Genomic DNA, 18,110 nt, shown 5'->3' on the forward strand with positions numbered 1-18,110 from the left:
ATACGAAGTTAGGTTAGTAAAGTAATCGTGTCAGTTTTGAGTGACAAGCGATGGCGACAGCTTTGCCAGAATTGGGAAACAATTTATTTATTATACAATCATTTTTTAAAGATTTTTACGTTTTATTTTTAATTTAATAATTAATATTTTAGTAATTAACTTATTTATTAAAGGTAATCACTAGTGATGGGAATACCGGTTCCACATGAGTCGTGTTACAATAGCGACCGTTTCAGAAAAATACCGCGACAAAATACCGCGATTTTGTAACCGAGGTTCCGACTTCCAAAGTGTCGCGGTCCTCGCTAAAAATATATCTAACTTATCTATATTTGTAGATTAATGTAACTTTTATCCGCCACTCATTTTCCAAATATCGAGTTTATAATTGTGAATAGCCAATCTATATCATTTTTAGAAAAACGATGATATTCCTTATTATTTTCCATCAATTTTTGTTTAAATAAAATCAATGACTCATATTTATATGTATTGCAATATAATATATTTAATGTTAAAATTAAGAACAAAGTCCAAACCACTGTCAAAAAAAAAATTTTATTGGCCTAATCTAATCTTAAAAATAGATATAAACAATAAAAATTATATAAATGTATAAAAGCAAATAAAATATTTTTATTTTATTTCATTTGTTTTTGCGTTTTTATCTTTCAAACAACGCTATTTTATACCATGCCTAGTACATACCAAAAATCGCTATTTCGAAAGTAACGTAGCGACGGGAGCACCAATGCCAATAGTAACCGACCAAGGAACCCTAGAAGCGCTCCAGCGACTGCTGGAACGAAGTACGTCGCCGCCGCGCACCTAGGTGGAGCCTCGATAGCCAGTTACAGCAGGGACCAGTTACTTCTGTTTGCGACAGATGGAACTATGGCTCTAGGAGCGCGACGGCTGGAGTGAAGTTACGCCGCCGCCGAGGTCGAGCGTCGATAATCAGTTACTGCAGTTACCAGTTACTTCTGTTCGCGACAGGCGAAACTACGGCTCTAGGAACGCGACGGCTGGAGCGAACACGCGCGACGGTACATACATAGCAGTGCCAGTTACTACTGTTGGCGACCGACTAAATTGCGACGGCTGGAGCTAAACACGTCGCTATGTGTTCCAGCTAACTTCAAGAGCGATTATAAATAATTTATTTGCGACTATAAATAATTTATAATTTTGTCGTCATTATGATAGTCCTTCTTCATAACAGGTTCCTGATTCGTTGTGGAGCGCGACACGACGTTACAAAAAAATACCGCTCCAAAATCGCGTTACCGCAAATACCGACACATCACTAGTAGTCACTAACTCACAGTAGACATATTTAAATTTAACTCGCTACAAATCGAAATAAGTAGAAATAACATTGAAAATGGTATAATGTTCCTTACCAGTCACAAATTTACTTCTCTGACTGCAGTCAAGGGTAATAAAGATTATTATTGTTACATTCTCGTTCAAAATAGTTCATCAGGAAAGCTACAAGCTATTTGCTTCATTTTATTTAATGCTTCGGCATATTTTCAACACACAAATTTCAAGAAATGCAATACAAAAACTCGAAAATTTGGTTCTTAAAAGAACTGTTTGTACTTAAAAGTACAATTAAAAAAAATACTATTAAAATCGACAAAAAAGAGAATTAGTCACTAAGATTCAACAACAACACGATATTATACAAAATAATAACTAACATTATAATATTGTCAAATAATAAACGACAACGTTGCTGATGATCGTGGCGCCATATGATCGACATGGCGATAATTAAAATTGTTTTAAACTAATTAATGCAGCTTTAATCTAAATAAAATATCTGTTACAATCATTAGTAGAGATTCCCCAATTAGTTACGAATATTATTTTGAGAAGTCTGATAAAAAATATTGATCTCTTCTGAATTTTAAGCACCATTTAGCGTGTTGCAATAGATCTTAACCCAGACCATCTGACTTATCTTCGGATATGAAGCGTTCTCACCTTAACCTAAGTGAAATTTTCGCAATTTCCTCGGCACGCCCGGTTGCCGAAATTTATTCCTAACCGCGATAGACTATCAAAGACTTAGCAAATACTTCCTGTTCCGAAAATTGCACCCCATAATTCTGTCACGAGGTCTCTTCCTTGATATATACTCGGCAAAGTTTAATTTCATTAACGGGAACCGGTTTGTCAGATGGATGGATCATTTATAGGAAAATTCACCGCTAAATTGTCGGATGGGTGTTTAATAGTCGATGGTGATTATATGAATCGTAAATGTATGTGACATATGGTTTTTCTCAGACAAACAATATAAATAGACATGCGTTACTTTAAAAAACGAAGGTCTCTTTCTCTTCTCTTTCTCAGCCTGGTTCCATCCAGTGTTGGATATAGGCCTCTTCTAGGTTTTTCCATGCTTCGCGATCTCTAGCCAATCTTATCCATTGTCTTCCCGCCACTGCCCTGACGTCAACGACCCATCTCTTTTTTGGTCGGCCCACACTTCTTGTTGGTCCCCTAGGTCTCCATAGGATTACTTTTTGGGGCCATCGGTCTGGATCCTGTCTTGCCACATGTCCTATCCATTGCCACTTCAGACTTGCCACTCTTTTAACGACATCTATTAATTTTGTTTTTTGACGTATGTGGGTATTCCGTATTTTTTTCTCTAATATTGACTCCCAACATGATTCTTTCCATGGCTCTTTGTGCTACTCGTATTTGTTCTGCTGTTTTTCGAGTAATTGACATAGTCTCTAAGCCATACGTAAGCACAGGTAGAATGCAGCTGTCGTAAGCTTTTTTCTTTAGGTTCATGGGCACCTTTTTATCCTTGAAAATATTGCTCATATTTCCAAATGCTACCCATGCCAAATGGATCCTGCGTTTGATCTCCGTATTTTGGTTTTCCTTGCCCAGCTTGATTTTATGACCTAAATATATATATAATGGTCTACGTTTTCAATAATAACGTTGTCAACGGTAATGTTATGGATATTGTTGCTCATTATCTTGGTCTTTTTCAAATTCATTTTAAAGCCAATTTTCTGGGATTGGTCATTTAGCTCATTTAGCAGGTGTTTAGTTCTTGAATGTCGGTGCTCAGCAAGACAATATCGTCTGCGAACCTCAGATGGCTAAGGTGTACCCCATCGATGTTTAGACCTCTATTTTCCCATTCTAATTTCTTGAAGACATTTTCCAGTGCCAGTGTAAATAACTTGGGAGAGATGGTATCTCCTTGTCTCACGCCCTTGCCGAGTAGTATTTTTTCTGTTTTGAGGTCATCATCTAATTTAACTTGGAAGGTTGCACTATCATAGATATTTTTAATAATGGAATAATATCTGGAATCAATTCTCGCGTCCTCCATTGCAGCTAGAAATGACCAGGTTTCGATGCTGTCAAAGGCTTTTTGGTAGTCTACAAAGGCCAAATGTAGAGGTATATTGTATTCTGTTGTTTTTTCAATGACTGTTTTAATTGTTTGTAGATGATCGATGGTACTAAAACCTTTTCGAAAGCCTGCCTGTTCTATTGGCTGATAGGAATCTAGTTTCGTAGACAGTCGGTTGTTGATAATCCTAGTGAAGAGCTTGTATAGATGCGAGAGAAGGCGTATTGGTCTATAATTCTCTATATTTGTAAAATCTCCTTATTTTGTATAATAGCACAACTTCTGCGTTTTTCCATGCATCCGGGATTCTACCCTCCATCAGACATTTATTTAACAATACTTCCACGGCATCCACTAATGGTTTTCCGCTCATCTTCAGCATTTCAGGTGTAATACGATCTTCTCCTGGGCTTTTGCCATTTTTTATTTGTTGAAGTGCGTATTTAATTTCTGTGGTTGATATTTCTAGCATCTCTTCTGATCCTACGTTTGTGATGTGTTTTTGTACTCTATCTTTGTTTGGTATAACAGACTGTTAAAGTTGTTCGTAGAATTTGTGTATTTCATTTCTAATTTCATGTTTGTCTGTTGTTATAATGCCATGTGTGTTTCTTATCTTTATTATTTTTTGTTTTCCGCGCATTTGCTTGCGTCTTAACACTTTCATGCTTCTATTGTTTTCAATTGTTTCCAAAATTTTGTTTCTCTTATATTCCCTTAGATCTTTTCTTATTTCTTTTTTAGTTGTTTTATTTAAGGTGTCATATTCTGGGGCATCTCTGTCAGTCCTTCTTTCTCCTATTAGTTTTGTCGTTTCTGGTTTTAATTTAGTTTCCGAAGGGTGTTTCATTTTACTACATATTTTCTTTGTTGCTGTAGTTATGCCCTGCTTTAGATTATTGAGAATGTCGTTGGGGTCTTGATTTCTGAGTGTCTGTGGCTTTAGTCTCTTTTCAAGCTCTTTTTGATAAGTTTCCTGATTTAGTTGCCCTTGTAGGAAACATTGATCTGGTAATTCATTTTCTCCTTTCAATATTAGTATAGATTTGTATTTTGGCGCGTACTAGTCTATGGTCACTTCCTGTATGAAAACTGTTTAACACATCGACATCTTTACAGATTGTATTCTTGTTGGTGAGGATAAAGTCTATTTGATTTTTTACTCGTCCGTCTGGACTCCGCCATGTCCATTTTTTCTGAGTTTGTTTTTGATAAAAAGTATTCATACAGTATAATTTTTCGTTGTTGAGAAAGTTTACAAGCATGTCTCCTCTGTCGTTCCTTTCCCCGAGACCAAAGTTTCCTATGTAGTTTGTATCACCCAGTTGCTTCTTCCCTATCTTGCCGTTAAAGTCTCCAGTTATGATTACGTAATGTGTATTTTCAAGGTTCCTAGCCCGGCTAATGTCTTCATATAATTTCTCAATCAATTCACTGCTCGCTGAGCTTGTAGGTGCATAATAGCAGTGTATCAGCTGGATACTGTATCTTTGGTTTAAGCGTATTATTAGATATATCACTCTATTTGATACTGAATGGTATTTAGTGACGAGGTGTTTGAATTTGTTGTTTACAATAAAAGCTACTCCTCCTTGGCTATGATTTGTTTCTGAGTTGTTTTGAAACATATCGTGTCCAGAATTTAGAGTTGTCATTTTTTCTCCTTGCAACCTTGTTTCGCATAGGCCTACTATGTCCCAATTAATATTACTCAGTTCTTGTTCTAATTCTTCCAAGTGGTCATTTGTTCTCATCGTTCTAATATTATAAGTGGCAATGGATATAATCTGTGTCCGTTTTCGTTTTTGTTTGTTGTAGTCTGTCGATTTCTTGCCTCCCCCAGAATCCGTGAGGCTGCCCGAATTTGTAGCGGGATGGGATTCTGAGACTTGAGCTCTACCCATCTGGGGTAATCTTGTTTTAGATTTCGACTCTAGCATGGTTCTAAGAAGGTAAATGGCAGTTAAAACGGCCCGCTTGCCGAGCGTGTTGGCGAGTATTATCTCAGCCGCCCACTATGGATACAGACGCTGTTTGCAGCCGCTCACTTTGAGTCAGACGCTGCATGCTATGGACTTCCTTAGCTTCACCTTCATCATTTCGAGACCTTACCGGCATGAGTGGCCCTACCAGTAGCTACGCTACCGCCGGCATTGCTCCCTGGATATTGAAGGTTACTGAGCCCTCCCACCACGACAAGGTGAAAGTCCTGGGAAGGTAAGACCAGTTATTCAGAGAAATAATGGTTTTTAAGATAATTATAAAAGACTTATTTTTTAAAAGTTGCACGGCGCGGCCCGCAGCGGCGCAGCCAACCCGGTGTGAACGCAAGAAAGAGCGCGCGCGAACGAACGTTTGTCGGTGCACGTTTGTGCGCGCTTAAAAAATACACTTTAAAAGTACATGTAAAAAATGTTAGGCGCGGCGCGGCGCAGGCGGTGAGAACGCATCTTAAGAAAACACCAAACCTCCCTAATTGTTTAAAAGGGCTTGCAAAACAATTCATTTCGGACCACCCCGAAATACACCGCGATTAAACAAAACCACCCCTGGATACATTAATTTATCTTTCATTACAGGGACAAACGCGATTCCTAATGATTATCTGGAGGAGGCCTTCGAGAAGCCAGACAGGCAGGATAATGGACGATAATTAGAGACGTCGGTAATAGGCCCGTCTTCAATTTCGCATAAATTTTCGGTTCTCTCTCCGCTGCTGCTTTTCCTTCTTTCTGCGGCCAAACTTAATTGAAAAATATAAATTACTGGCTGGAAACTTTCGATTCAATTTCGGTTTTAATGATCCGAGCGATCTTTCAATAATCTTGGATCGAGTATTTGCCGATGGAGATGTTTAAGAAGCAATTAAAAAATGTTTTAGACATTTGTAGATTGTGTGGGAAGGGGGAAGTTAATCACCGTGACCTTATAGATCTATTATATTCGATATGCTTGTTTTCTTTCCATCCAAAGATTTTCAAAAACACATGCATTTACTTTTAGCTATGCAGTTTTCAGCAAACGTGTAACTTTCTTATTTGTAAATATTTTACATACTCTCTGCGAAGAAGATATAGCAGAAATATTAGGAAAGTTTTTGAAAAAAACTACCACCAATTATTTCTAATGGATTTCGAGATATCGATTGTTACGGTTTAAAATTTCACCGTAACTTATTTTACTTATTTTGCTTATTTTTAGGAATAAAACTAAAACTTACTTGAATAACTTGAATAATAACGTTTAATTAGCTTACTTCTTAACTGTACATATAACTTCTAATAATATCTTATCTATTAAGTCTCTTCACCACAACAATTTCTTGGGATGGAGTTGTCTCCGATAACTGTAATATAAAACCTCATTAATAAGATATCAATTTGTCTGTTTAAAACCTACCTTTCTTTCTACAGTGGTTACTAATTCTTTATTTAGACTTATGCTTGTGTTAGGATATTTTCTTGGCATATTTCTTCGAAGGATTCTTGAACATAGACTTGATGTGATTATCTTTTGTCTGTTTTCAACGCAACAAGTGGGAATGTTGGGTCTACAATATACATGTGGGTTAAGGATTTTATTATGTATTTTTTCTGTGTGTAATCAATTGATTTTACCTGATTATAATTGATTTTTCCCTAAATTTCATCTTGTTTATATTACGATTTACAGACTGACGTTTCAATTGTTTGTCAGCTGATCGTGTGACACCGGCGTTGAAGTTTGACGGATGGATCTTTGTAAATTAGATCTTGGAATTCATTGAGGGTCGAAAAGACCGATTGGCAAGAAATTGAGCTTGGCCTGTGTAGTTGGAATTCCGGGCAAAACACTTTGAAAAGGGATATCTTTGTTGGTTGGGTAAAAGACATTCTTAGGTGTAAGGTTCTCTTCTACAACTATTTATTTTAGAGGACAGGAGCTGTAGATGGGTGCGTGAACGTACTGGGATGAGTACGAGGACAGTTAAGGAACCCTTTTCCAAGGAGTAACATGCGTTGAGACGCTATCTTGTCTTGGAAGGTCCGCATGGTGGAAAGGTATTTTACTATGTCCAATCTAGAACGTGTCACTAAAATAGATCACATTTTAGGGTTCTTGTTCCTTGGCTATTACTCCTTAGTGATGATTACAGTTTAGCTTAAGATTTTTATCAATTTTTTTTTGTACTGGATTTGGTACTGCAACTAATGCCATTGTGACGTGAATGCCACTGTGACGAGGAATGCCACTGGGATACTGAAGACCAGACACCTGGATTTTCTCATGGACTGACTGGAACGACCACTGGATGACAGATAAGACTTTAATCATCTCTTATTTTATTGCGTTTATGATTGATTAAAATTTATTACATTAAATATACTATCGTATGTGAACTTGGTATACCAGGGGATTTTTACCTCTAAATTTCATTTTATTCTTTACAGTCATTTAATCATAATCTCAAATACGCATCAGGATTGTTCACAGTTTAGTCACAACAATATTTTGTGATACTATTCATGATTTAATTTATTTTACGGATAGTTCATTTTACTAGTATATATATATTTCATTATTTCGTATTTAAATATTTGCTACATTTTATGATAGATCTTGGTAATTTGTTTTAACATTAAATTTAATATTTATTAAACGAATCCAGTACATTTTAGACTTTTCAATCAGTACACTTTTTCCATACACCTCCCTTTTGATATCTCTTGTTCTGTGCATATATATTTTACTTAATTATTTACTGAGCTAGCTGGAACCTATTTGTAACGGAACCTGGTGAACCTGAGTTCCCATTATAAACTTTTTCACCCAAGGTGGCGTTATACGATTTTTGAATTCAGAGTTTTAATAACATGACCACTGTCGAACACCAACTCAATTTCACTTATTTTTACCAAAAGTGCAAGTGTTTCTAACTTGCACTTAAAAATTTACAAGCTATAGGGCAAATTACAGCAACTCGTTAATAAATAAGCAAATAAAGTATCACGAGATGTTATTAAATCGTGAAGCTGAAAGCATGATGTACATTCTTCCCTAGAATTTTAGGTACTGAGAGGTACTGATTGGGTTGAACGGTCAAACCAAGAAGTCCTTCCACGTCTCTTGGTAATGTGCACAGTTTCTCAGTTTATTTCATACGTTTGGCAACGTTTTCACTGTTCTCTCTTTGTTCAGTACATTATAAACACATTTTACTCTTCTTACATACGGAAATCTCGACCCAAAACTAACCTTTGCCAGCTCTTAGTATAATACCACATTTAAAAAGCCTCGATTTTACGTCGCATCACAGTGCTTCGTCCCATGGACAAAAATCGAAAAAAAGTTAAAATTTACTAATATCTAAATATGTAATTTTATACTTATAGCAATGTTCAACCATCCTGTATATTATTTTTCATAAACAGCGTTTTTTGTTAGCAAATATTTTCACTAAAAATAAATTTTGCGATCATTATCTTATATCAGGGAAAAGAATAACATTCATAGTAGTTCTGTATATGGAGTTAAACGGTACGTATAACCTTAATTCAAAGCCACTATGGATATTGTTAAACAAGGTATGTACTTTAAATTTATTTCTAAACAAGTTCGTGATTGTTTAGTTTTTATTTATTTTTTAAGATGATTCTTAAATGGGTATAAAAATTTTACGTTTTCAAACTTCAAAAAGGCATTAAAAAAAACATATCAAAACATATCGTATTTATTGAATATTTTTGTTGTCATATTCATACACTTTTAATTTTTGTATAGTTCACCTGCGTCTGCTTGCGACGAACTTTATTTTATAATACTTTTCAGATGGAGTAAAATTGATAAGCAATGCCGATCTGGTTAATACTTGGCTTGATCATAATTACAAGAACTCAAAATTATTTGTATTTCAAAAAATGTGTTCTTTATTAGATATTGATGAACCTTCCAGTCCAATGAGACAACCACTTGTGCCTGAAAAAGTCCACTATGTTGGAGCGAAACGTGGCATAAAAAAGTTTCCATCTTTCAATTTATCATAAAACCTCATACCCAAGAAAACGAAAAAATAATATATGGATATGGTCTATTAAAGAGGTAACTATTAACATCCGAACCCCTCATACCAACAAAAGAACAGTAACAACGCGAAAAAAGTAACATATTGGAAAATGATGTACAGAAATATCTTATATGTGAGGATATTTCATCTACCTGTGATTTGGATACTATAAATTTGGAAGATTCTGTCAGCAGTGATTCTTCTGAATCAGAGTAGTTACGATCTATGCATTTTGTTGTCCTAAAGTAAATTTATAGTATCTTAAGTTTTTTTTTAATTAAATATAGCATTAATGTTTCTTTTTCATTAAAGAAAAACATTTTTATCTTATATTAGGTTTATATTGTAGAAATCATGTACTAATGTTATTCCAATTCTTTTTTATCACAGGGATTTATGTAATACTTACACCGTTTTCATACTATAAATGAATATTTCCTTAGATGGAACACAGCTCCAACATTTTTATTATTTATAAGATTTTTTTTTCATAAACGTGGGACTAAGAATATCATCATTTAGTACAATGAGAGTACTCATCATTTGTGTCAAATAAACCTAGTTTGAATAAATTGCCTACAATAAAAGAGAAGTTTTGCATTTTTGTCCTCTAGAGCCATATGTTCGAAGCACTGTGCGCATTGCCAATTTCAACGTCCAGGCATATCCAAATTCCGCGCCATAAATGGCAATTTGAGAACTACGGCTCTTAGTAGTCCTAGTTTGTTGCTAAGTGCCACGGCTGAATCTTCCCATATTTTATTAAGTTTATTGTTTTTGGTCAATTTATGTTTCACCAGAAATGACTACAACTTTTGATTTTTAAATGGCACTCTCGGTATATTTTTAATTTATTTGATAGAAAATGACACTGTGAGTAGAATGACATATCATATGTCAGTCAACTCTTGTCATTTTTGCTTAAAAAAATAGTATTTTAAATTTTAATCTAGAGTGCCATGGCTGTGTTAAAAACACTAGTTTTTAATCAGTGAGCCTTGGAAAAATAGATTTGATCGTTTATTGTTTTTCATCTCTTGTCCTGGCCGGTTAAAAGATGCCAAAATATTATCTTTAAATCATATTTTAATTTTTTCAAATGGAACAATAGTGGCTCATTAGCATATTTGGAAAAAGCATTTTTTTACGAATAATTTGGTACCACACACTTGGTATTTCGAGTCAAATTATCATTATAAACCGCATGCTATCATTTTAAATAAACCATATGCGAAAATGTCAAAAGTGACATATGATATGTCATTCCATTCAGAGTGTCATTTTCTATCGAATAAAGTAGAAATATACCGAGGGTGGCATTTAAAAACCAAAACTTGTAGTCATTTCCGGTGAAACAGGAATTGACCGGAAACAACTGGATACGTCAATTAATCCTACTTTATGTCATATACTACCATACCAAATCTCGTTTTTTTATCTGAAATAATAAAAAAGTTATAGGGGGTGAGCCACTTTTGAGACGCACCCGGTAGATAGTCTTCTTCTAATTTCTGCACCGCATCATCCTTTGTTTGCGATCAAAGAGCCGAGGTATATTAATTGATATACAACTTTGAAACCTGCTATTTCTGTAGTGTTCCTATAGCTCGTTATATTGCAGTTTATACTAATTCAATTATTATGATATTTACTAGCCCTGTATATTTTCTCCATTTTCAAATTCGTCCGCATTTACCCACCCGGAAAAAGCGGAATGCACAACCGAAACGTTGCCCGCCTCATCATCCTTTTTCCTTGCAGCTTTTCGCAGAAAGATTTCCCCGAAAAAAACACACACAGTCAACCGACTACGGACGGAATGGAAGTGCATTAGCTTTTATTTTGCCATTAAGCGCAGATGTTAGTTTATTTTATATATATAATGTGTAGTGAGTTTTCTGGGAACCGCTGCACCGAGAAAAATGCCAGTTTAAAAGGAGAGCGGAGAGCTTATCGATGTCGGCAGAATTTATGGCGAGGAAACGGAGACAAGTGGCCAATATATAAAGTGGGGATATAACAAATTAGGTCTGGTGTCGTGAGAGTTAAAATAAGAAATAAAATACAGTGTCCTGTTTAGGTTACTTAAGTTATAATGGGATAAGGATGGGATCTATCTTTTGCCATTAAAAATTAGCATTAGCGTATTTAATTTTTATAGGTTGTTGATTTGTTAATTAATAAAAAAAACAGTCTGCGCATTATTGTAAACATGTGGGCATACTTAAAGTGAAACTTCTTACTAATGGCTATTAAATTGAAGGTTTTGAAGAATATTAAATATTTTTATGAATAGTTTTTATAAGCTAACGCCACTTTAAATTTATTTAAGGAAAGAAATTTTAAACATAGTCGAGATATTTGTATGTTATCTGTGGTCGAGTCATAGAATTTAAATCTTGGTTTACTGATTTTATTCCAATCATTAAGGAAAACTTTTCGTCACTATGGAAAGGTAGATGGAAGGAACTATCTCGTACAAAAGGAAAACATTAGTCAGGTGCGGGTCGGACTCGCGCACGAAGGGTTCCGTTACCATTTATTATCTATACAACAGTAGATACTATATTATTATAAACTTTTTTTCGATTTAGCTGAAATTTTGAATGCGCGTATAAGTAATTTTAAAAAAATGAAGAAACACGACGTTACTAAAAATTGTATTAATCAATAACAAATATGTAAAAAGTAAAAATAAATATGTAAAAATAAAAAAAAAACGATTAAAAAAAGTCGCCTTGACTAGGATTCGAACCTGCCTTACTACGGCTCCAACGTCATAGCAGCGTAGAGTCCTAATGCTTTAACCACGCGGCCACCGAGGACTTGAAAGATTCTATGTAAAATTCTTACATAAAAGATAATGTTTAGTGAAAGTACTTTTTTTATTAATAAACATTTATTTAATTGCATTTATAAATACTGTTTTTAGTATTTGTTCTTATAGCGGCAACATAGATACATTATCTGTAAAAATTTCAACTATCTAGCTATAACGGTTCATAAGATAGACCTTTGTGACAAACGGACGGACGGACGGACAGCGAAGTCTTAGTAATAGGGTTCCCGTTTTTACCCTTTGGCATGGGCGCCGGAAGAATGAAATTTAGGGGGGGGCAAGGTAAAAATGAATAAAAAATTGAAACACATTTTTGGTAATAATTGGGAAAACTGGAAATCGTCCGATTTTCACCAAAATTGGTATACACCTTATTTTGAAGTCGTAGATTACGAATCTGAACTTTTTTCTTGGCGGTCTCTTACCGTTTTTCAGAAAAACGGAAAATAATTTCAATATCGAATTTTTCTTAATTTCTCATATTTTTAAGGTTTTCTAGCACATATTTTGTTAGGTATTCAATAATCAATGATGTTTTTGCTATTTTCTGTTACTTTTTTAACCAATTCTATGCATAATAAAGGAAAATTTGCTAAAATAAATTTGTTAACAATCTGAAAATGTTAGGTTTGGTTTGGTTTGGCCTGTTATTACCGATTCTGAACCGTCCTAGAACTCTGCAGCGCCTGCGCAAATGAAATAATGTCTTCATATTTCCTGCTGCGCATACGCATCTCAGTTCTAGGACGGTTCAGAATCGGTAATAAGAGAAACCCGAAGTAAGCTTATGTGTTTCTGGCATTTAAAGCAACGTTGCCAATGCTAAACCTAAATTTAGCGTGTTTTGTTCGCTCATTCTGGAATTACGAAAGGCGGTCGCCAGAAGAACGGCTCCTTCCCATAACTGCTATTTTACCAACGAGATCTGACTATTTATAACCACGAAGTTGCACGAAAGAGTTTTGATTGCATTGGTTACAACTTCCATGCGGAGGAGTTAATCTTTTGTATGTTATATATAAAAAAAGATTAACCCCCCCCCCCCGCAAAGAAGTTAAAACCAATGCAATCAAAACTCTTCCGCGTAACTTTGTGGATATAGGTGTATATTTAATTATTGTCGATCTCATAATAGGTAATTTATTTAAAATCCCTAATCACCCGAAAAAATAGAAGATATGGCAACGTTGTAAATTTTCAAATTTCTACATTAGATCTAGAATATATTTGTCTCTCTCATTGCATAGGAGAGAGAAAGAAGGATATATCAAATGTCAAACTTCCATCTGGTCTCAATTTTGTACCCCAGTCAAGTGTGGCTTTTAGATAAACTACAATATAATGAAAATATAGTGAAATTATTACTTTATAGGGCCGAAATAAAGAAAAATTCAATGTTGAAATAATTTTCCGTTTTTCTGAAAAACGGTAAGAGACCGCCAAGAAAAAAGTAGATTCGTAATTTACGACCTCAAAATAGTGTATATACCAATTTTGGTGAAAATCGGACGACATTTATTATTATTTTACAGGTAACACCTAAAAATTTCATAATAATGATTATTTTTTTGCAGATGGATGTAAGAAGATAGCTTTTATTTTTATTGTTTCAATGATCCAGGGGGGGGGGAGACAAATGCCCGCTCTTGTTCCCCCTGTCCGGCGCCCATGCCCTTTGGGTACGGAACCCTAAAAAGTATGCAGAAATTGTTACTTCTTACAAAAGCATATGGTTTCGATCATTAAAAGATTTTCCCAGAAAAAGATTAACATCCTCCTTCAGATTAAGAAGTAAACGTTGTCTAATTCCGTCCCAATTACATCGTATAGGTGTAAATGCAGTTTCCTTTTGCGATTGTGGAGAAATTGAAACGTTAAACCAGATTTTTTTTCTTCCAGTGCTGAAGTACCCACAAAACACATACACAAGAAGAAGTGCGAGCGCCTTGCTAAATATTGGAAAGTGAAATTGACGTTTAAATTTGACACTGTTGACAAGTCTACTGCTACTAGCGCCCCCAATTTTTTAAAAATATGTTTAATATCAATATCAAATATACAACAGAAATTAATTTCACCACAATAAATTAATAAAATTAAAAGAATAATGTTACAAGTAGATCAAGAGACAAAATTAATTATAACAAAACTGAAAAAAATGGCGTCATAGATGGCTTAAAATAAAAGACATATCATAATTTTGAAAGTAAAATTATATGGGAAATGTCTTCGATCATCATTTTTAAGCCAACTGGACGATTATTTCAAACATACAAGCTGAGTTCGTTCATAGTGCTCTGAGAAATCTAGATAAACAAAGAATAATAAATTAAAAGTATTCCAGGGGAAAAGAGAGGAAAAACCTGTATCGTCTCTGATATCTGTCAGGGTATTGTTGAAAGTGTCATCTTTTTGCTCGAAGTTTTCAGGTCGATCAAAAAGATGACATTTACAACAATACTTTGCTGTAACTTTCACAAATATCAGAGAGAGTACATACAGGTATTGCCTCTCTTTTCCTCTGGGATGCTTTATATCTGTTGTTCTTTGTTTATCTATATTTCTCAGAGCATAATGCCGAACACGACTACAGTATATAATAATTTCAATATCCGAAGTGGAAAGAAAAAAGATCACCTTTCTGTTTTGTACTATGGTCCCTTTCTTCCGATGGCTCATCTCGTTGATATTTAGGAAGGATAAATAGGAAGGAAAATATAAAATTCAATTTGATTTGATGATCCTTTTCTGTCACCTAAAATCAGGAGAACGACAATGAGCATGTTAAGATGAAAAAAAAATTATCAACACTTACCTACACGTTAGTCCAAGGAGTTTTATTAAAAACCTATATTTGCCTAAATAATTTATGTATTAAATTTGCAAAGCAAAATGCAGCGTGTAAACAAAAGAGATAAATGGCGACAAGTCAACGTCAACGACCCGACAAGGAGAAAAGTGGTGTTCGAATAACAAATTATGGGTCACCAAAAATTGTTTTTGTCTCCTTTCAACGCACACTTTAGAAAGAAAAAGAGATGAACTGGAATACTGAAAGAACGTCAAGGCTTTATCTGTCACTCTTGTCAATAATTTATCGGTAAGGAAGATTCCTAGAAAATCGCTTGTATTCAAGTTTTCAACCATTGCCAGGTCTCCCATAAGAAGTGTCATCCACCTGGAAGTACCCATAGGACTTTTTTGGACAGCTGAATCCGTCACGTAGGTATAGACATTTTTTACATATTTTTTTGAATGCAATAAGTTTCCTGCTTTAAATAGTTAATTCTATCAACCAGACGGATAGCTCTGGAAGCTGTGGCCACTTTCAAGCACACAACCAGACGATATTGGTACACAGTCTGGTCCACAAGTACTGTATCAAGTTTATTATAGTGACTTCCTTAGTCGCGTATGGCCTTAGACAAGGAAAGAGAAGGGACAGCTAACACGCATATTCTCGAGTGAAAAATTTTTGAGGCCAAAATTTGATCGGCGGCCATACTTTGGTGACAAGATTTCGAGGCGACACCAAGCGAATTTTAATGTTTTTTGCGAATACTGTTTTGTTTTAAATTTATAAACTGTGTTGTTCAGTATGGTGAGTTAACTAAAATTCACCAATTTATTTTTACTATTTTATACACAAAATTATAAAAACTTCTAGGTATTTTCTACAGTATCTTCCCCTATTTTTCTATCAGTGGCGTCGCCAGCTTTCACACGCGAAATTCTAATTTTCACCTTAATTAAATTCGGTGGGGAACGTTAACTGATACCCGCATATATCAAGATATTACGACGCAAGGTGGCTTGACAACCAGCTTAAACCCTTTGCTACGAGGCACGAAGGAATGAAGTGGGGGAGAGTAGGGCAAATGAGGTCTTAGATTGGGGTCGTGAGTCTGTTTATAGGGCGAAAGTTTCTAATAATAATTGTTTTATATTTTGACAGTTTTAGTAGGGCGACGTTAACTGTGTGAAATAGATGTAATTCTTGAAAATTATATCACCAATACATTTTTCCACTTTTTAAATACAGATTTTCCAGAATGAGTTATATTGAAAAGTAGTAAGTGAAGCATTGTATTTTCTGAATAATTGTTTTTTTATGCTGGGAGACCATTTTTGTATATTATCATTATTATCAAATATAAACTGGTGAGGGGAAGGTTAAACTTTTTTATATTCAAACGTCGATATCTCTGTTTTGGATGGAATTATTTTAATCAGCTTCAGTACACTATAAACTGTACCTACTGTACTGTAGCGATTTTATTCCTGGTCACTAGATAGCGTTGTTCGAAATTCCGCAAATAATGACGATTTTCTTAATAAAATCAAATAGTATGTTAAGAATTTTATACCGCAATATATTTTGTAGTAATGGAGGGCATTGAATAGTGAAAAAAAAAGCATGTCCGTATTTAAAATAAGAAAGTGGATGATGATGTTTTGAATCCGAAACATCGGATTTGAAAATTAATCTTGCCGTTTAACAGAGAAAAATAATGACAATAGCGCATTCTTTTACTTCTTGAATTTATAAATGCTATTTAATTACCATATGATAAAAAAAACGGCGTCTAAACGGCTGGGGAATGAATTAGTGTTAACTTTTAACAAGTTTCATGTCAATTTTTTATATCTATATGACGCGACGTCTGGAGATTGTCCTCGATAAAATTATTATCGATTGACGATCCCCATCCGTTTTTGACGCCGTTTTTTTCGGTCATACGGTACTATTAAGGCTGTAGGAAAATAATTATCAGCGATGTTCATTATAACTGTGGAATTTCCAGGACATCAATACGGGTCTGATCCAGATTAATAATAAATTCTTAGGGTATGTGTCTCCGTATACGCCACCTGTCGCCTGGATATTAGCGGTTTGGATTATCCGGATGCCTCACATATCCAGCATTGTTAGGCCACCATCCCCCGGCTCATTAGAATAATGAAATTTTGCCAGGGACAATCATTTGTTTAGGCTATCAGACAATATTGGAAATAAATTTGAGGTTTATTATGTGGTAGGTATACGTACTATTTGATTTTGTAAACAGTTCTATTAGTATATTGACGCCAACAACAATAATCCAGATTCCTGGATTATTGTTGTTGGTACGCAAATAAAAACGTATTTCTTTTATAACTCATAAGCCCACAAAAAATGCTCAACGTTTTTATCACAGCCCACTAATGATTTTTGTTTGATATTTTATCTTCTATCGAAAAACTACCCTTTCCGCTTTTTCAAATAATTTTTCAGTATTACCATTTGATTTAGGGTCAAAATTTATGGCAAAGCATTTTTTTCGAAATTTTATCTCGTTTTTTAAGCCCACAATTTCAAAACAACCGTTTTTTAAATTCACCCTTTCAGTGCCCCTAACTCCCTTAATATGCATTTTCCGCCGTATACTTATAGGAACTTCTTTAACTATTTTTTGGAGTACTACCACCCCCTGATTTTTTACACCATTTCAATGACACCCTGTATATGAGCCCTTTCACATTGGCGCGATCAAGTTTTGGAAGCGGCTTGGCAGCGTTCTATTCTGCGGTGGCGATCAGATTCAACTTGTCGAGTTTGATCGCGACCCAACTGATAGGAATTTTCCGTTATTTTGTGTGTTTTTTCTTGTTGCAATTTAGAAAAGGAGTTAACAGAGCAGCTAATTAAGGCTGTAAAAATACACAAAATTCTATAAAATGATTTATCCGATCCAAGTTACAAAAATAATACAATTAAAAATAAAAAGTTTGAGACGGAGTTGCAATTGGATTGGATAGTACATATGTATACATTTTTATTGTTTAAGTTTAAA

The 18,110-nt window shown here is 34.7% G+C and overlaps 1 protein-coding gene across 1 annotated transcript; it reads right to left on the reverse strand.

The window, feature by feature from the left end:
- Window positions 1-4,410: 4,410 nt before the first annotated feature.
- Window positions 4,411-5,334, reverse strand: LOC115880790 (craniofacial development protein 2-like). The gene has a single exon (XM_030898078.1). It carries the CDS (start codon window positions 5,332-5,334, stop codon window positions 4,411-4,413), a length of 924 nt encoding a protein of 307 aa, XP_030753938.1.
- Window positions 5,335-18,110: the final 12,776 nt, after the last annotated feature.

Source organism: Sitophilus oryzae, unplaced genomic scaffold (assembly GCF_002938485.1).
Source record: "Sitophilus oryzae breed Bouriz unplaced genomic scaffold, Soryzae_2.0 scaffold_1084_pilon_pilon, whole genome shotgun sequence".
Taxonomy (NCBI): Eukaryota; Metazoa; Arthropoda; class Insecta; order Coleoptera; family Curculionidae; genus Sitophilus; species Sitophilus oryzae.